The sequence below is a fragment of the Drosophila virilis genome, chromosome 4 (assembly GCF_030788295.1).
Source record: "Drosophila virilis strain 15010-1051.87 chromosome 4, Dvir_AGI_RSII-ME, whole genome shotgun sequence".
NCBI lineage: Eukaryota > Metazoa > Arthropoda > Insecta > Diptera > Drosophilidae > Drosophila > Drosophila virilis.
The window spans coordinates 20,139,259-20,160,621 of record NC_091546.1 but is presented as its reverse complement, the minus strand read 5'-3'; the positions used below and the strand labels follow the sequence as shown (position 1 = coordinate 20,160,621).

Genomic DNA, 21,363 nt, shown 5'->3' with positions numbered 1-21,363 from the left:
TGCATTGACATGTAGAAGTATTCATACAATCGTCGGTTACTGGCATTTACATTTGACATTTGCATACTTCACTATGCATTTTTATTGGTTAACCTGGCCCAGGAATACTCTACTACTACGACTGTGAGCAGAAGGATATAAAAAATTCCATTTAACAGCTTAAATTCTGTAGCCGCATGCAGCAGCATCAGAGATGTCAGTCAAATGCTTGCCATTTGCCAGCTGAGAGGGGGCAGCCTGCCAGCTTGGTTAGCTGTAATCTGTGATGTAGTCATCACCCAGAGTCCAGAGCCGGTGTCCGAATGGGCATCCAGATGTCATTCAGTATTACGAATTAAATTAGTTTTGATTTGCGAAACTGTTGCCTGGTGAAAAGTGTTGCATACTTTGTTGCGGCCTCTCAGCTCTCACTTTGCGGACTTTGGCATTTAGCATTGTAAATGAGAATTGCAGAGAGGGGTAGAGAGACAGAGAACTGGCAAGGGTGACCTAATGATGCTGCCACTTGACAGCCCGTTGAGTGAAAGCGGCGCACACTTCACAAATGTCAAGTTGAGAATGAAACCGGCCTCGGAACCGCCAAACGACCCATTTTGGTGATGGAGGGAGGCTTTGGCCATTTGGTACGAGGCCCGCACACACAAACACAGACATTTGGCCATAAATATTTAAACCGAATGCGTTTTCATTCCGCACAACGGTGCAGACATTGCCAAATAAAACAAACTGCCAATGAAAATGTTCCACCATGTCTTTGTGTGACTGTGTGTGTGTGTGTGTGTGTGAAAAAAGTGAAACAAAGCGACGGCCGCCAGTCGCCATTTTGTTGGCACACGTTGCGTATGAATTATTTATTTAATGAACTTGTAGCGAGCGACTGCTGCTACCGGCCATAGAACAGCATACGAATACAAATACAAATACGAATGTGAATGTAATTGTGAATACGAATACGAGTACGAGTATCTACAACTTTGTACGCTCGAGTATCTTTGCGAACGCTTCTGCAGCAGACATGTTATAAAGTACTTTTGTTTTTCTTTTGTTTCGGGCGATTTGTTGCTGTCGAGCATTTACGTTTCGATAGTTTTTTTTCTTTTTATTTCGTTTTTCTGACAGCCAAAACTGCGAATTGCTCTGCATGTGCATGCGAGGGCTGCTTCTGCTTTTGAAATAAGTTTTGTATATACAAATAAGGTGATCTATTTAGATTCTTCTATACCAAACACAAACCAAGCTTACATACATTTTATTAAAAGCCCGCTTTGCTCCAAGTGAAAAAAATGATTTACTATGCGATTCTCACGCATTCAAGTCTATCAAAGTTTCAAGCATTGATTATAACAACCGTTGTTGGAAATCTGATCTTTGATCTTTTCAAGAGTCGTATCGAATTCGATAAGATTTCAGAAAATAATTTAAATATGCAATGAAAAGATCATTTTAAACGATGAGTCTTTAAGAGTAGCAACATAACAACAATAAGCCGCCCTCGTTTATTCTCGATATAAGTCGTAAATGGTTTTGTATTTTTCTTATCCCAGTAATTCAAATTAATTATTTATAGTTCATTTGCGAGTTGGCATTCAAAGTTCTAATGTGCAACGTGAACTTCGTGGACTGCTGTCAGCTCGTTTGCTGAGCTGGCTTGGAATTTATGCATGTGAATAAGTACAGCGACAAATTGACTTTGGCCAAGGAGAAGGGCGAGGCTCAAGCAGCCAATTGGCAGTTAACAGCCTGACAGACAATGTGCGCATCTTTCAATTAGCACGTCCATTTGAAAGGTAAGTGAGCATTAAAAGTTCAGTATCTATCCAGCTGATGACTTGCAGGCCGTCATTCAAATTGCCACGTCAAAGGGGTTTTGGTGGCGCCTCAACATGCCGCCTGACTAACGAGGACAATTATGCAGGCAACCGCAGGCCAGGCGGCTATGAAAGGCAGCTCAAAGCAATCCACTTAATTTGAAATTTTTCAAATCCTCTTAAGCAAATACCATTGACCGCAGTAAAACACACAAAACCGCAGTCTGGAGGAGCTGCTGCTGCTGCTGTTGATGCTTCTGCTGAACTGGCAATCCAAAGTGGATATAATAGGCTATCGTAGAGCTGTGGGCAGCTGTCACTTGATATGACAGCTGTAGATACTTTTGTATCTACTAGTTGCAAACAACATGTTGTCACATTTAAAGATGCTTCACAAATTGCTCAAGCACACACAGCACAGCCATTAGATATTCGAATGACATCTTTTGTCTCTGGCATTTGCTTATTTGCTTTCAAGCTTTCGCCCTGTCAAATGTATCTGCAGCTGCAGCACTTCATTATCATCAATTTTACAGCATTCTGTATCTATATATATATATATATATATATATATGTATTCGTTTCTATATCCATACGTGCGCTCCTGCCAATGACAGCCTCAAGTGTCCGGCAATATTTTGGCATATTAAATTCCATTTTCAATATTAAGCAATAGCATCGAACCAAAAGTCAAGTATTGTCGTTTGTGTGTTCCCAACGCATGAAACTCTAAGGACAATTAATCAAGTGTGCCCTGAGTGCTAGCCATAACTCTCTCTCTCTCTCTACCTTCCTCCCTCCCTCTTGCCTGCTTTAGCAGACATTTTTAATTAACATCAGTTTTGAGAAAACTTGCAACATATTTTTATTGAAATGTAACATTTTTAATAATCCTCTCCGCTTAGAATTTGGAAATGTTATCAAAGTTCTCTGCAAAACAAGCTTTGATTGGAAACTTAATTTACGTTTAAAACCCCTTCTTCCATAATAAGGCTATGGACTATGAAACTAATAGGTTAACTGAGTAGACCACATTAAGTCGATATAGATCTATATTAACTAAAAACAACCTTTTTAATATTGACTGATTAAGATTAGATTACCATTTGTATTTGTGAGGGTATTCAAAAATCGGCGCTCTGTTCAACGAAATTGCCTTTCATTTGATTCGGTTCGACACGCTGCGAATAAGTTCCTGATAATGCTGCATTGCGTATCTTTTGTCTTAAAGTGCTCCACATTGGCATTGCCATAAATTGTGAATACCTCTTATTGTTGTTGATTTTGGAAACCGCGCAAAATGTTTCTCGGAAACTCTTCTCTCCTCCTACCAGATGAGTCAGAGCAGCGGCTGAGGATCAAGCCGAATCGTGGTATATTTTTTCAGACTGTTTTCGTTAAGGGTCAGTCACCGCATCTTTGAAGCTGCAACCCACATAGCTCATCCATTGATGCACTGCCCGTGATATTTTCACATGCAGCGCACAGCAACAAATCATTAAAAATGCATTTTCAATTTCGTCGCAAGTACCACAGCGAGAAAAGAAAAAATACATATAACAAACAAAGGAGCAGCTCGAAACAAACTCGTTTCGGTAGTAATTTTCGTTGTCGCCGTCGCCGCCGACTTTCCACCATTTTGGACTCGAGCTGTCAACTGCACTGCACACTGCACGTCCATATATATATATATAGTTGTAGTCACGACCGCGTTGCACACTGGACTCCCCGCTCCCTGTTGTCCGAATCCCCTGTCAAGTGTCAAATAGAAACTGCTGGGAATTGCGCCAGGGATTAGATGGTTGGGCAGATGGAATATGATGGAAGTTCATTGCAGCTAATATTGCCGCATGACGCTTGTCCAGATCTAGCAAGATATTTTCAGAAATTCAATGGCAATAGATATAATCCTAACTCAGCTAGTCGATCAACATGAACAAGAATGAAAACTACTTGAATTAAAGTTTTTAACAATCGTTTCATTGTATAGATGTTTTATTTGTAAATAGTGTAGACACAAATAATAAGTCGAACTGCACCAAAAATGCAATTTAAAACCCACAAATTGAAATATGTACGTGCAGCAGTACCAGCTATATCCAACTGCCCCACAGCTCGTGGGCTCCGAATAATACCAGCAGCTCGTTTTAGAGCCCAACAGATTCACATCAGCTCGAAGTCTGCTTGTCCAGCTGTCCGCCCCCAATTATGCCCGGGAGGGGTATATGCACAAGCGGCGGCTGTTTCTCACAGTGCATCAGTCGAGACGGAGCCTCCGACTCAGACTGAGAAGCATTTTGGGGCCAGCTCCATTTGAGTTGAGTTGCAAGTTGGCTTCGTATTTGTCCTTTTGTTCAAAGTAAACATTCGCACGTTTTGCGCTAAATTATTTTCGCTTTTCGTACGTTAAGTGCTGATCTTCGGCCTCTTTTTTTTTTAATTTTTAATTCAGTTTTTTTTTTCTTCACTCTTTCTGCTGCGTCTGCGCAGACACTCCGGCTGGGGCACTGTTTGATTATGAGGGCGTCGCTGGTTGAGCAGCTGGGAAGAGTGTCAAGGGGTCGGGTCTCGGTCTTGTTATTTCATCAGCGTGCAATCAAATGAACGAGACCAGCAAAAATAAACCAAAGATTCTGCGAAACGAGCAACTGTGACAGGAAACTGGTTTAATTGGTTGAGAACGTTCCCGAGTTCTTCTCTCTCTCGGTGGAATCGCACTTGCCAAAGCCAACTGTGGCCTGTGTGCCTGTTGTTTGGCTTTATTGTCTACCAGTCGCTAAAACTGGCAATGACATACAGGGCCTGGCACTGGCTAGCACTTCATTTGGCCCGCCCGCACCCGCATAAATCACACGGAAAATCGCAGCTCATCGAACTGTGCCCAAGTTCAATTCAATTCAATTAGCAGCATATTTTGCAAGGCTCGAGCCATAACAGATACAAAGCTTCAGATACAGATACAGATACAGATTCAGATACAGTCCGCAGATAGCGGCAATTTATGAGCCCAGGCACTTGCCAGCATGTGGCCACCGCCACCAAGCTCCCACATCGCCTGGCATGTTTTGACAGCACACAAAAAAATGAAGAAAAAAAAAAAAGCGGCACCCGCTGTTCACACTCCATGCCATGCGATCTTGAGATGCCAACGCTTTGAGGGAGGGGCGGGTCCATTCCATAAGGCGTGCATTGCGTGGCGTCGAAATGATTTAAAAGTTGGCGTGTGTGTAGATTTCGCCACAACAATGTACATATTTTCCCGGACATTGAGAGTCCCACAACTGAATGCCAGCGCTTGGATAGGACACGCCATCTAGTAAGTAAGAGTATGGTGTATTTATCGATACCCGAATGTATACAATATTTCAAATTGCAAATATCCAGCCTCAAAATCAACGAGCAAACAACCAAGAACGGCTCTCTTCAGCACGCCGAAGTCCAATTACCCTCGTTGATAGTGAAGAAAACTATGGAGCTTGAAAAACAAGAACATTCCCCAACTAAAGGTTTTATTGGCTGTGTACATACATTAATAAACAGCTCTTATAGGTTCTGAGATAAATATAAAAGCAGATGCGGAGGAGGGAATTAATTAGCTGTCGCTGAGATCCCAAAATTATTATTGGTAACAAAAGTCTGCAAGTCTGTTAAATCAGCAGCAAATGCACAGTCAACTTTCTTGTTTCCAAACTGCATCAAACTGCCGCCCAAGTGTCAATTGCTAATTGCATTTGATTTGAGCGGCTGCCACGCCTCCACTTGAGACATTTAATGAACTTGCGCAACCGATGAAGCTTGGCAATCGTTTGCAGTTTTCACTGTAGCCATTAAATTGCACACAGCAACACCAACAACTGCAACAATTTTATGCAATTAATGCAATCAATTTGAGCGCGCACACTCAACGGCAGGTGGCGCCAGCGTCTTCGCCATTTGGCTTCTTACGCTCAATTACACGACCCGCATCCTGCCAGTTGCCCTCTTTCCCCACATCCCCGACTATTCGTCGGCTCGTCTTTTGTTGGCGGCACTCTGTCAACCTGTGGTTGCCGTGTTTTTGGATGCTCCGCAACGCTTGCCAGGCACGCGCTCACCTCATCGATTATTTCACTATGGAGCAACATCTTGTTGTGTTTTGCATGTAAATACTTGTAATTTGTCATTTAACGCCGTTTCCACTCGACTGCTGCCACTGCCACGTGCCAGATACATTGCATTGGATCATTGACCTCCCTTCTAGTATATAAAATGTTCGGTAGTTCAGTTTCCGAACTCAATTTATGTTTCAAAACATTAAAACCTGAACAATTTAATTGTAATTGCCAATTTAATTATTTTTTTTTAATTAAACTCATTTTAGAAGTATATTTCAAAATATAAAGAAGAGCTAAATATTTATTAAATTCATTAACAGTATAATTATTATATTATTATTCATAATATTATATTTCATCAAAGACAATATAAACATTTCTTCTACGTATCGATAGTCATCGATCATCGGTACCCTGCAGTCGAACATCCACCCCATTCCAACAGCTGTTGACAGTATAAAACTGTGATTTTGCTTTTTATTTTCTGATGCAATTGTTATTGTTGTATTGTGACCATTTATATTATTTATACAAAGGATTGCACTATATATTCTAGACCAGTATCAGAAATCGAATTGACATATGCATGTCCAACTGTTTCTATGCAAAAACTTATCTCTCAGTTGGATCGGGAAATTGTATCATATAGCTTCCACAAAAATGATCAGTCGAAAATTAAACTGTTCTTTTTTTTTGTTTGTTTTCAAGACAACGAACCTGCGAACCAATATGTCTGTGAGGGTATTTAGTTGTTCGGCTTGTCGAAAAACGTATTTCCTGTTGAGTTTGTTGTTTCTTTAATAGAATGTTTGAATCGTGGGGCGGCCCGTTAGTTAGATTTTCTGCTATTGATCAAATCTTATTGCAATTGGCTATAGCTATTGCTATAGATAAACGCATCTAGATATGATCTTGTCGAAGTTATTCAGTATAAAGACAGTGGGATGGATAAAGGCGCCTATGCCTTCATATGGGGGGACTGGACACCAACTGCTGAGTGTTCTGTCGCGCAATCTTTGCGGCTGGCTGCACACGCACCACCCTTTTATCGCCGCGCCCCCTTTGGGGTGGTCAGCAATCGAGGCGTGGCATCGCCACGCAACGCTGCCTACTTGTGGGCGCAGTGAACGATACAAATTCTCATCGTAATTCTCATGCAATTTAATTTGATTAATGAGCCGCATAAGCCAAGATAGCGTGAGCTGCCCCGAAGGCTGCAGCTGAAGGCGAACTCTTAAAGGTGCTGACCCAGATCTACCAGCTGAGAGGGAAATGAAAGGCCAGTAAAGTTATTCATTTAACTTGGTCTCCAAACTGTGCCGCCCGGCTTGAAAGTCATTGTTTGCTTTTTTTTCCACAATTGTCAAATGGCATGCAAACTTCTTGACAGGGGAATTTGCTGCCACTTTGACGGCTGTTTATTTTCATAAGCGCACGTTTTTAATTAAACATACCTAAGAGCATGTGTATATGTATATATGTGCACTTCAAAGTGCCTCGACGGGAACTGCCTATTTTTAGGGAACTCTGCTTGCTCCAGGCGTCACCCGGGCCATAAGATCAAAGCAGTCAATTACTCAAGACAGCAGCGATGCCAACTCGCAACTGGATGCACTTTGAAAGCAGGCAATGAGCTAGAGAACCGCAGCAGCAGCAGCTATGGCAGCAGCCCAGCAACTGGGCCTGAAGTCAGCGCGGGCCTGGGCCAGGGCCAGCCATCAAATCAAATTAATTGCCAGCGAATAGCAGGCGCAAGTGGGTGTGGCAGGAAATCGGGAAAGCGGCTTTTGCAGATCGTGTGCAGCGACAAGGTGTTAGAAGTCATGTGGAAAGGCCTGAAATGTGGCACGATCACAGATCGCAGCGAGATCGTTGCAGCTATGCTGCCTAATTATGTGGAACCAGCAGCCTGCCAGCATGTGTCTGTGTGCCCGCCACACACAATGCCAAACTTCTCGTCACGCGACTTTCAAAATCAATTTCATTGGACAATAAATAATTTCTTAATAAATTGCACATTCAAAATGCAACTTCCTGCAATTAAAGGCGGCCTGCAACTTTGCAACTTTGCAGCCGCAGCCGCAGCCGCAGCCTAGCAGCACCGATTGCAATAAAAAATAATTGAAAATTCAGTCACGTAAACGTTTTTCCAGCCGCGCCGCGCCGCGCCGCAAGATCGCGACTCATTAATCCATGCGGCGAGGCGCTCCACTCGTTTGCCCCATAATAAAAGCACGCGGTGCCTGCTTATCGGCCCCTGACAATCGACGCAACGAGGCAACGGCTCGAGATACAGGAGAAGAGGGGCAACGAGCACATCATATTTGGGTTAAAAAGGCGTGCATGCAATTTACCATGGAAGATCATCATGATTACGAGCATGTCTCTGGCTCCGACTCTGACTCCAACTCCAATTCCGGCTCCAGCCTGTTGCTGCTGATGCGTTTGATTGGCCAAGGGATGGGGAGCAGTTGGTAAAACCGTTTATTAAACCGCACTCACTAGCAGGTGGGCGTGGCGCACCGAGACAGCATCAAAGTCGAGCAGAAACGTGTCTGGACAATAAAAACTTGAAACTGAAATAAACTTGAGAAGACTAAAACAACTCAGAAAGAGTTTACACCAGAGATTCCATTACAAATGGCAAAATATTTAACTTCCGCTAACTAAATTTTGTGGGAATTGAAGGGCAATGTTGATATCTCCTTTTAAACTCTCAGCTCTCTCTCTCTCTCTCTTTCTCTCTCTCTCTCTCTCTCATATGCAATTTTTTTTATCAAGTCTACCTAATTACCACTTATTTAATATGGCAGCATTATGCGATGAGTATTCAAAATAAAAGAGTTCAATAAGTTTTATTGTAAGTATTCCACAGTGCTTGCTATCCAAAATATTGTTATCCCTTTGGAGACATTGTCATAACTGCCCTCTCCCCAAAATTGCTAAACTCCCCTTTGCCCTCATTTTCTCTCAGTAAACGGTAGCGACTGCCCTCTCTTTTTTTTGCGTATTTCAATCAAAATCAACTGCAGACCTCGTCTGAAACCAAAACTTGCATGGAAATTACACGCACAAAACACACAAACTAATTTTCCAACAAATTAGACGCGCAAGTAGGGCCCCCACCTCCCACAGATCCCTCCACACCCCCGCAAGCGCCCATCACACAACCTTCTACTGTTCATAATTTATTTGCCGTTTTTTCTTTTTTTTTGCGCTTTGGCTTTTTTATTGTCCAGCGCAATTCGTGTGCGTAATTTTCTCTGTTAAGTTTGTTTTTTCCCATGGAAAAACTTTGCTTTGAACATGGCAGGCGGTCTTGCTTTACGGGTGTGGGTGGTGGGACGGGGCGGGCCGGGCCGTGTGAGGGTGGGGCGATTCTTGATTTCGGCGCATGATAATTGCCCGAATGGGCGCTTCGCTCGTCGTCTCTGCGCAAATGTGCGTGAACCATGCGTTGCGTTTCTTTTAGTGGCCGAAGCCATCAAGTGCCGCAGCCGATGGGTTGGGTTGGGCTGGATGGATGGGCTTGTGGTGGGGCGGGGCCGGTTTGGGGGCGGCTCAGCAGCCGGGCTGCATTTGATGCGAGAGCACACATTTTCCAGGCGCATGCATCGCCGCACAGGAGACGCAGACAAGGAGGCATATTTGCAGCCAGGTCACGTGACCTTAATTAGCCAAAAAAAAAAAAAGAAAAGCATTCAAAGCAGAGAAAACTCAGTTGGAAAAGCGGCTGTCGAAATTTTCTTTGCCGTGGCAAATGTGCGTACCATGTGAAGAGCTCAAAACTTGAATCGACCCCATGCGATTGAAGTTGTCTACAGAGAGCGGTCCACTACAATAGAGGCTAAATTCTTTGTTTACGCCTTGGAATAAACCTGCAAACAAGCTTATGTATGTGAGTTAGCGATGTAAGTCCAAAATGAACATCGATTCTTTTACATTGGTTAAGAAAACTGCCAAGAATGTCGATGCGTCGATCTATCTGAATATTTAAGATCTAGCAACGGGTTTTCCCGCATATTTCTAGAAAATTCTTAAATAACAAAAACCTAAATCTAAATGCTAAACGAAAACTAACTTTAATTTTAAACATTATTTTCTACTGATGCATGCCAATCACAAATTCTGAATTCTTAACAATTAAAAATGAAATAAGCCCTTTGGCTGGCACGAAAGTCCCAAGGACTATTAGATATTTGCGGTAAATCGATGCATATTTTCTTACATCGCTAGTGTGAGCTGCTGATCTGCTGAGCTGGGCTTATACTCGTAACTGGAATTGCCTTCAATTGCATTTGACTTTAAATCACTCGCCACATGACAATCGTTTAATTGAGTTGCATTGCAATGACCCCTGCCACACTGTACTTCCACTGAGCTTCCAAAGCGTATCTACTGTACTTACTGTTTTGCCAGCCAGTTGAAAAGCCTTTCAGTCAAAGAGCAATAAATTTCAATTATTTACTTAAATGCACATTAAATTAAATTGTCGGCCTGTCGCCGCTTCTTGTTGTGTTGTGTAGCGCAGTATAAGTATCTTAATGAAAATTGCGATTGCAAAACCTATTATTAAAAGCGGTATTTTGCATGCATTACAGTAAACCAGATAACAGGAGCACAGCCTGGTGTCATAACTGAGACAATAAACTACCTTTAAAGCTTAAAGTTCCCGGCATTGGTAATATTTCATTTATACACTTAAAATATAAATGATACAAATTTGATTAATTACTGTTATAATTGATTAATGTCATTTTTAACCAGTTAGGAATATAATAATGTTATTTTTTACCATTTTAAGAGTGAGGTTTATATCGTATGTAGCTACAAATAATTACAGAATACTATTAAGCAAAGTATTTTTGGGTGCATATCATGGCATATGCCTTTATCCTCACGTTTGAACTTAAGCTGATTGATTTTTCAATACTTTTTTATAGATTTGAACTCACGAAAATACACTTAAAACATAAAATGATTTATAACGACGAACAAAATTGCACAATTGGGATATTTACATGTCCTACCAACTCTTATTAATTACTAATATTTTTTGTTACTATTTATACATATTAATATCATTTTTTCTTGAGATGCCATTTGGCTAAGACATAATGACATTTATGCCGTTGCCTCAGGTTAGATCTTAGTTCGGTCTCATTTTAAATATAAATCTATTTACGAAACACTGCAGCAAATCCTCAGAGAGAGAGAGAGAGAGCGTGAGAGAGAGAGAGAGAGAGAGAGATCGAATTTAAACCAAATAAGATTTAGCGGAATTTCACTTAATTTAAAACATTTTCTCTTTTGCTATTCGTGCGACTCACCCACAGCCAACAATGGCGGATTTGTGTGTGTGTGGGTGTGTGTGTGTGTGTGTGTGTGTGTGTGTGTGTGTGTGCTGCTGCTGCTGTTGCGCAATACTAGGGACATAAAAATGGATTTGCGCTTAATCACACACGAAGGATGCATATTTTACTGGGTGTTCCTGGCTAACTGCTGCCAGCACCCTGGCCGTCCCCCTCTAAAGACCCCCCACCCCCCCTTCCAAGCACAGGCTGCTCATTCGCATGCACATTTTGTTCATTAGAAGCTCCACACGAGCGCGCTGCTTAACCTCTGCTTACACTCACACACACACAAGCTACGTCCCGGCACTCGAAACGCTTCCCCTCGTCCTTGCTGCGTTTTCAGTTCATTTTGCTAGTCGAGCTCTATTTTTTTTTTGCCCCAACCCCACATTTCGGGACAAAAGGAACCGCCTGCTGTGAGCAGCTTTAGTCGACCTCGTGGCACTTGCAGCTTTCGCCAAAGCCAAAAACATGTGTATGTGTGATTGTGACAGGGAAAGTAAATATGTATGTATGTGTGTGTGTGTGTGTTGCTCCCATTAGCCAAAAGGATTTATATTACAAGCGTACACATAAAAAGCACCGCAGGATATTTTGTTTTATGTGAATTTAATTGTAGTTTTAATCCAAAGGTAGTCTGTGTAGTTACAGTGCTGTGCTCTTACTCTCATTCTCGTTCTTGTTTCCTCACCCTCGCACTCTCCTTTGCTCTTGAACTCGCGCTGAGCTCTGGCTCAGCATGCGTTATTTTATATTAATAGCATTGCATTTTTTATAATAGCTGAGCACACACGTCGGCTACTTGATTTTTCCCTTTGTATGCTGCCCGCCTTTTGCTTTTGACCAAAAAGCCAGCTCAAAAGTCGGTCAAGCGCACGAAACCAGCCAAGCAACATATTTCAGTCAAAGGCAATGCGTGTTTTCCCAAAAGTTTGTGCTCTTTCCCATATCTGCCAAAGCCAGCTCCATGTTCAACCAGTCAAGTCGGGGCATCAATAAAGTAGCTCTGTCAATGCCATAATTATGTAAACCAACTGGATGCACCGCCCTTTGCCCTGCTCTCTCTATCAAAAACAACATGAAATGGTTGCGCATCTTATTGTTGCGCCAGCTACATTTAAATATATTAAAAATATGAGCAGCTTTTCTTTTAAGTTGGAATACCCTTTCTTTTGAATTGAGATTTTGATAAAGCCAACACATAAATGTCAACTGCTTAAAAGATTTTGCCAGCAGGCAGGAAAAACTTAAAAATGCCTAAATAAAATAAAAGAGAAAAGCAAAGAAAACTTGGCCAAGTTTTGAGTAGAAATATCAACGGAAATATGGCAAACACAATTCCGCTCACACAGTAAAACCAACACGGGATCAAAGTGTGCATATCCTGCTTAGCCGGGTTTTTGTAATGTGCTTTTCTAGCTGTTTTTGTAGTGTTGCTTTTGCTGTTGTTGTCAACACACACACGCACACACACTCACACATGTAAAGCCCACAAAAAGGGACAATTTGTTTAAAGGTAACAGAAAGTTTTGGCGCTCCCATTTCTTTTTTTTATGCCTTATACCCATTGATCATTGTTGCAAAGGATACAGCGTTTATGTGCTAACGCATGTTTCAGGCCTCATCTGTTTCTCCGTCCGTCTTGGAGACTATAAAGCTAGACACTTAAAATATCAAGGTCCAGGTCGTAGATCCTCTAATGGCACAGATCGCAATATTTTCACAGCTTGCAAGAAATCTATTTTGTGCATATCTTGGAGCATATAAGCGGAAGCTGGTACATCTTAAACTCTAAAAATTTCATAAAGATTGGACAATTTGTACCGAAGTTAATCAGGAATGCATTTCCCAAAGTGTCGGGCTATGGAAAGCGGAGCTCAACCTGTGCTTAAGTGTATAGAAAAATAATAGAATAGCATCTTGTCGTTGGGCTTAGAGTATCTCGTAGTCAGGCACTTCCTAGCAGAGATCTCAGTTGTTTTTTTTTTTTTTTGCCAGAGCGAACTTTAGGTGAGTTGGTAGGAGAGGGTTCTGGAGGGCTTGGACCTGAAATGCTTTGCATAAACTTGAGCGGGAAAAGTTGAAAATGTTTGTTGTTGTGCTATATATGAAAATGGCAAACAACAAAGATAAAGTTCAAAGGAAATGTGGCACAGGAAACGCAGCAAAAGATACAGAAAGAGAAAAATATGGGCGGGCAGACAAGAGGCAAAGGCGATGCCAAAATATACGTAGATATAAAACAAAATATTAAGAAAGTTATTTCAACAAAATGAAAGTTATGCTAAGTGTGTGTGTGTGTGTGCGAGTGTGTGTGTGTTTGGATGTGTGTGAACACAACACAAGGCTCCTCACGCTCCGACTTTCGACTTGCTCAGGTATTTTATTTTATTTATTTATTTTTTCTTCGTGACGTTTTTTGATTTATTTCAAAATTAATTTGATGGGCTGAAAACTTTTTGTTAAAGTTTTGAGCATTTTGCAGTTAATTAAAAGGCATTCACAAATCAAAAGCAATAATAATAAGAAAAACAACTGCAAATACGACCAAAATTAAAGATACAAATCAGCCAAACTGAATATTTATTTAAACTTTTCTTGTTAGCTCTTCGCCCGCCGCAGCACAAAACATTTGCATAATTTAAGGCGTAATTTTGACGGTGCTTTAAATTGATATTACAAGAGCAATTTGTGTTTGGATATGGCACATCCACCGCCGCCCCTTGCACACTCTTTCCCCCCTCTCTTTCCCTTTCGCTGTCTTTCTCCGCGTGACATTAGCTGGAATGGGCGCTAAGTACATGGAAAAACTGTGCCACGGCAACATTTTTCCTTGCTTTCGCTTTGTGTCGCTTGTTCCAGCCAGTCGACTGGGGCGTGTTCATTCATTTCCTGTTGCGCCTCAAGTTATGTAAAGCTTATGGCAAAGTGAACAAGCCCTGAGTGGGTGAAAGTGGGCGAATGAGCAAGAAGCAGCGCGAAATGAACAAAGCGTTGAGACAGACAGCAACATGGTCCATAGGATCGCCGGATGAGCGTTGTCTTTTAATATATGAATAAATACAGCTTATAACTGAGAAACATTCAACAACTTAAGCAAAACGTTGTGCGTCCTGTTTTTTTTTAACTTAAGCGTGGGAGCCTTAACCTTTCTCTTAAAAAATTAAGCCCATTTTTCTTTATTGGTTGTAGAATTTAGAAAATGAAATAAATGAAATGAAATAAGTAAAACGGCTTGTACTCAGTGGCTGTTTAATTTTCATCCGATTGATTGTTAAAGCATTGTAATGCTAATTCGATCCGATAATTTTCATTGACATTCGTCTATTTCTTTCTACCCAAACTAGTCTCTTAGTCTTAAAGATATCATCATGAACGGCAACATCGGACTATTATACCATAAACTTGCCTTAGAAAAGATTGCAATAAAGTTCTTCTTTGGAAAACTTTTTAGCGTGTAAAAATACTTTAACCAAACTCAATATATATATAAGAACTGATCGCAATATCACTTTTTGTATAGGAAACTTCTGTGCGTGTAGATATCAACTAAGAGTTTCACCATTCCCATGACAAAGCTACCAACCCGTTAGCCATAATTATGCTAGGGTATTCAATCTTCGGCGAAATAACATTAAGTGAAATGCAAATTCTTTAGCCAAAGTTCCAGAGCTAACGTGATGCCCACTTTGAGCACTCGATCGCAGTTGCTACTGTAGGCTTCCTCATATTTAGCATTCCATGAGCGCACACAGTTTACATGGCTGGCGCTAGGGCGCTCGTGTTTCAGATACAGATACTTAATCTTTTGCTGTTGACATCTGTTAAATGCCGCAGAGTTTTATAGCAATTAAAAAAGCTGCAATTTGTGCAGCAGCTGCGGTGCTTGTGATTACATGCAATACATGAAAAATTAATGCTGGCGTTGATTTGTGACACAACCCCCCCACTGTCCCACTGTCGTGCTACATATTGCATGTTTATCATAATTGAAAGCAGATGTTGAACTTTAATGACACTTAGACTGCACAAATAAAACGCTTTAATGTAGGTCCAATGCTAGCCATGATTGCGATTGCGATGAATATTGAGCGGTCCATCGTTTTGATGCTGATGTTGCTGCTGCTGCTGCTGCTGCTGCTGCTGATGTTGACCATCCAATACCCTGTAAAGTAACAAGCAATTAGCAAAGACACCAGCCATAAGCTCTACTCACGCACATGAGATTGATTTGGCCGAGCAGATAGGCCTGCTGCAGATACAGTCGTCCTTGAAAGTCGTTGGCCACATCGTTGCTGCCCCGGCGACGACAGTGCTGGCAATTGCCTGTGTATGGGGGCTCGCCCACCTGGCGCTGGGCTGGTGTGGGATTTGGGCGATTGAGTAGCTTGCGATAGCGCTGCGCCAATTCACGTTGATCTTCCTCATCCACATAGGGATCGTATTTAGGTATCTGGGTGTACTTGTCGACGCCACGTCGCATTCCCTGCGCCGAGGAGCAAAACATTTTCTGCAGCGGCACCCGCGATTCCTTAACAATATCAGCGGCACGCTGTTCGGCGACACTTGTATGCTTGCGACCCCTCTTCAGACGGGCGCCCATGTCCGACATGTTGGAGATGCCCAAATGGGCCACCAGCTTGTCGCCGTCCTCGCCTAATTCGTCCAGCACGCTGGGAAAGCGATCGCGCTGACACGGCGCATGGAAATATGGCCCTTTGTGTCCCCACACCAGGTTCATTATTTGGTAATTTTTGTTAATTTCTCAGTGCACAATATTTAGAGCAATACAATTTGTGTGACGTTTATTTAATATATATAAAATTTAATGCAAACTGCCAACTTGATGGGAAAAGTACAAATGTTGCCGCATTTTCGATTACTAAAACAGAGCATAGAGATGGCCCCTAGTAAAATTATGTGTATTTGCTTGTGCGTTATCTACTTATGCTTTTGCAGTCTCACGACTTTTTTTTGCTGCCCTTTGCCTAATGATCTTCAGAATTTCTGGAGTCGCTAAGATTTCTGTGCGCCTTTTTTTTGCCCATCGTGCGTCTCCACAACTTCTTTCTGTTTGACCCCAGTAGTCAATGTGGAAAGGATTAAAATGCCAAGCAGGCTGAAGATTGTACACATTGTAATTGTTGGTTGTCCAAGAATACGAACTAAGCAACTCAATTTTCGACTATAAGCCACAATATTACATTTTAACAAAAAAAAAAAAATAAATGGAATAAATAGAAAGCATTTCGGAATTCAAATAAAATAAAATCAAATAATTAGACACAACTAAGAAAATTATACAGCTTTTTCTCTGGCGTAGACCACATTTAATTGCACAAGCCACTGGATTTGTTTAAGCAGGAAATTAAAATCCATTAAAATGAAAGCCATAACAATAATTCAAAAGTCAGCGAGATGCGAAATTCTGGATAAAAAAATAAACGTCGCCACGCCCCCGAAATGCTGCAGCTCGCAGCTGTGCGAGTTTTTGTTGATTAACATTCAGTGAAATCACAATAAAAGTAATTATTTTGATTACAATTCTAACGTGCAATGGGGTGAGGCATTATTAGGGGGCGGGTTAAAGTCAAGCCAATGACTGGCAGACACATGTCCATGCAAAAGTTACATAAACACGCCTAAAATGTGGAATACCAAACGGAGCTATGGGCGTGGCAGGGCACACACACACACACACATATGGAACACATCAGCATTAAAAATGTATTTTAATGTGTCGCCCGTTCTGTCATTTGGTTACCTTTTTGCCGGCATTTTGGCTGCCTGTTGTCATTTTTAATGTCTTTCATTTGGCTCAATGCTGCCTCATCCTGTAGGGCATGTACCACGCCCCCTTTGAAAAGTCGTAGCAAACAAACGAACAAACAAACAAACAAACCATTAGGCGCATTTTATAGCGTTTGTAAATCATAAAATGCTGTCAAATTCCTGAACGCCTCCCGACCAACTGAATATTCCTTGCCGCCCTCAAGCACCTTGCGCATTGTTGTTAACTTTGGCTTTGACTTTCCAGCTAATTACTTGTGATTTAATTTGAATTTGTAATTAGCCAGCAAAATGTCATTTTTGTGACAGTTTTGACAGGGAGCGTGAACAGAGAGAACTGGCAGCCATGAGGCGCCCCGCCAAGGTGTGAGCTTGTCTCATATGTTGGATAAACGCGCCAAAGTTTTTAATTAGACAACCCGAAAGTGAAAGGCTAAGGTGCTGCCAACGTGTTGGAAATGAAATATTTCAGTGCCCCTGCTTGCAATTGGTATTTAGGCGCTGTCAAATAATTTTCAGTCACGAGTGTAAACCTTTAAGACATTGCTGCAAGTATTCGGATTAGTTCTTAAATATAAACTAAGCGGGAAATATTTGACTTTGCCCGGGCCAAGTTTTTGGTATAGCCGAGGACCACAAAAATATATAACTCATATAACAGACTTCGCCCAATTCGCTATGTGAGTAAATAATGAATTAATGTCAGGAAAATATAAAATTCCAATAATTCTTTAGCACAGTCTATTAACTGACAAATATTGCGCAGAAGATTCTCTTCTATAAATTGCATAGCACTGTCAACTTGCGTTGATTGACAAACTGTGCTGCCAACTGCATAGCGAAAAAGTAAAATCAAGATAAATTTGACATCAGCTACATAAAAAGTCAAAGAAAAATCACTTAAAATCTTTTGCTTGAGGCAACAAAAGCACAGCACGAAACCATCAACAAGCTGGCCAGCCCAAGATGCCCAACCCGTCCACCTGCCCACCTGCCCACCTGGTTACCCGCCACACCCACATCATCAGGAGTAGCAGAAGCAGAAGCAGCAGCCGATGCAGTCAAGTCTAACAAATGGCTGGGAGCTGGGTACGTTTCGCAGCTATCTAAAGCTGTTGATAAAGCGCACATTAAAATATATACGTATCTAAGTATCTCAAAGATACGATGGCAAGGCGTGCGCACAGGTGAGGAGCGCGTCCTTCGGGTATAACTGGGGTCCGGGTGTGCCGCCGGGACAGGCGCATTCAAATGAAAACCGTGAGAATCAAAGCAGCAGCCAAGTGGAGCGTAAAGCTTTCAGTGCCCGGATTGGAGGAGTATAGTGTCTGTCCAAAAACCTAAAACTGTCCGAAGCCCTCATTCCCTCCGTTAGCTCACAGATTGTCCCTTACCGCTCACCGACCCATCCCAGCATCGAGTTGTTAAGTTTCACATTTTTTGCCTTTACGTTTCATTTATTACGCAGAGGTTTTTCCATTTCTGTTTTTATTTTTTTGTATTTTTTCGTAAATTAAGAATTTCCCTGCAGCTTTTTTAGAGCTTCTCAATGACCGCCCCGCCGCGCCCCGCCTCGCCCCACATCCCTTATCCCTGCCAGGCTGAGTCGCAGTCTCTTAACTGACTGTTGGCGTTATAAAAGCCCAACGCTTCATTGCACAAACATAGTGGCAAGAGCCGACTCTGTCATTTCTAAAGGCCTCTCTGTTGTCTTGTTTGTCCCGGAGGTTGAAGTGGGATGAGGGATGGGGATGGGGATGGCGATGGCGATGGGTATGTGGATGTGGATGCGGTAACCGCTCTCCACTTAACAGAGCACACAACTTCGGCTTGCGGTCGAAGCTCAACGCTCGACACTCAAAAATTTGCTTTGGCCTCAAAGAAGCTGCTCGGTGCGATATCATTTCTGCACACGTGAGCAGAACTTGTGGCACAGGAGGTTGCGGTGCGTGTTACTTTCAGCAAGTCTCAAAATGAAATTAATTAAAACAATATAAACAATAGAGCAAAGACATGCGTACATCACATGGGCTGCACAGTGAACTGGCGCTGAAAGGTTGCCATGGAAATTCTGATAACTAAAGCAAATATTGCTCGTAAATGTTTTGTGGCGATTCTTAAAAATAAAAAAAATTAGTTGAATTGTGCATGTATCTATCCAATGTAGGTTTTTGGTTGTTTTTGGGTTACTTGAAATTTGTTTCCACTGTAGTGTTTGCAACACACAATTCTAGACACCCTAACTTACACAGTCAGCCACAAGCAGACACATGCATACTTAGAACACAATCCTTTTGTAGTTTTTCGAGTGACATAACTCATTCAGAGGCTCTTATGAATACACACAGTTCACAATTTAAGCTTATTGTTTACATGGGGCAAGGCAAATACAATGGCGAAAAGAATGAAAAACTGGATGAAGAGGAAGAGAAACACTCCGAAATTTGGCAGAGTTGGCAACTCTGCAAGCGGAAATCAAAGCAAATAAAATAAGCAAATAATGAAAAGTGGAAAAGCGAAAAAGCGGAAAAGACAAGACGGGCCAAGTAAATTCATCTTGCGTCTGCATTGCAAAAATTTGTTGAGTTTTATGTGTGGCAAGCATGTGGAATTGTGGCAAGGAGTCAGCCAAGATTGGACATTGATAGCGTACGTGGTCAGGCGTGTTTGAAGCAGCTCCGTTCCGTGTGAGCGGGTGAGACGTTGAGGGGTCTACAAAATATGGCAGAGTAAACATGTTTAAAATATTTATGTGAAAACCTCTCTGCTGCTGCTCCTCAACTATTATTGTGGCGGCACTTTGTCTCTGGCTGCGCAAAAACCGCGCACACATATCCTTTCTCAGACTCTTACCTCCAGCCCATTCAGCTCGTTGGCATTGTCTTCGAGACGCGTCGCCTGGGCACACGTTTTGGCAATGAAGCAGCCAGCGCACGTGTGTTTATTTTTATTTGTGGCAATGGCACAAGGTGGCAAAGAACAGGTGGAAAACCAAAAAGGGAAGCGAGAGGGCAACTGAGTTCTGGCATGTGGTTGTGCTTGGGCGTGCGTGTGTGTGTGTGTGTGTGTGTGTGTGGGTGTGGGAGTGTTCTTTGGCTGTTTTGCCAGAATTTATGTTACAAGCTGCTCATAAATGTCGACGTTGTCGAGTCGAGCTTGGCTGATTGAAATTTTCATTACAGACGACTTTTCCTCAAAAGGGGTAACGAAAAGTAATTGAAAGAAAATGCTATTCAAAATATATATGTATGTATGCATAGGCATATTTATGCAAAAATTTAAATTAAATATTTTCTTGCAATTATTTGTTCAAATAATTTATCAGAGCAAAGAAAACTGTGAATATTTTTAATAATTTTCTCAAAATGTTTTAATTAAGTGCTCAGGCATATTTTCAATTAAATATACTGGCATATTTTTTCTGCATTTTTAATTAAATATTATAGCTATGCCAACACCTTGGTAGGCAGGTAGGCAGGAATTTCCTGCCAATTTCTTTTTGGCAATATTTGCTGTGCCAACATTTGCTCGGGTCACAATTCTAATTCTTTTCCACGGAAGGCTGTCACATCGAATGCAAAGTAAACAGCATCATTAAAAGCCGAGCGCACCACCTGTAAAGGTAAAAGCGTGAGGTGGAGCAGGAGGAGGGGTGAAGGGCTATTAACAACATTGCCACTTCATTCAAATTAAGCATACGCCGTGTGGAACGAACAACGTGCAACGTGCCGCGCCACAAAAGACGTCGCGTCGCTGCCTTTTTGCCCACTGTTCAAATGTTAATCGCATTTCTTGGTTTCGCCGCTGCTGGCCCGTTTGTCCGTTTGTCCGTCTGTCCGGGAGTCCTTCGGCATCGACACTTGGCCGGGACTCGGCCGTGAGGCCCGGGGAAGTGGCATAAGATAAAGGGTTGCTTCATTCCGCGCCCCGCACGTCAGTCACTCATTTGTTTTGTTTTCTGTGCGCTGCGTTGCCCACAAAATGAGAATGGAAATTGGTTTTCTCGGTTTTTCTTGCTCTCCGCGACCGACAACAACAATAGCAACAGCAACAACATTCATTTCAAATGTAAATAAAGTGACAAATTACCTGAATTAGTGACACAGCGTTCAACGCGTTTTCACGCTGGCTGCTCGTTTGGTCGCCCCGCCAGGTCCCTCGATTGCCTTTGCCTTTTCTTTTGCATTATGTTCTATTTACTCTTCTATTCTTTTTTTTTTATTTTTATTTTTAAATGAACAATTCTCCTTGTAGTTCCTGACACTGCTGTTGACTTTGGTTATGGCGCGTAATTGTAATGCGTGCTAATTGGATTGC

General features: G+C 41.9%; 1 protein-coding gene and 1 long non-coding RNA gene across 2 annotated transcripts; one reads left to right on the top strand and one right to left on the bottom strand.

Moving 5' to 3' along the window:
• Positions 1-15,245: 15,245 nt before the first annotated feature.
• Positions 15,246-16,087, bottom strand: LOC6628695 (uncharacterized). Its single transcript, XM_002051323.4, has 2 exons — positions 15,477-16,087; positions 15,246-15,421 (listed from the first exon to the last, which is right to left on the bottom strand). Exons 1-2 carry the CDS (start codon positions 15,995-15,997, stop codon positions 15,316-15,318), a joined length of 627 nt encoding a protein of 208 aa, XP_002051359.1. The 5' UTR covers positions 15,998-16,087; the 3' UTR covers positions 15,246-15,315.
• Positions 16,088-17,399: 1,312 nt separating this feature from the next.
• LOC116651476 (uncharacterized) lies at positions 17,400-19,158 on the top strand. The gene is made up of 3 exons (XR_011416691.1): positions 17,400-17,726; positions 17,782-18,991; positions 19,051-19,158. It is a non-coding gene; the product is annotated as an uncharacterized lncRNA (long non-coding RNA).
• Positions 19,159-21,363: the final 2,205 nt, after the last annotated feature.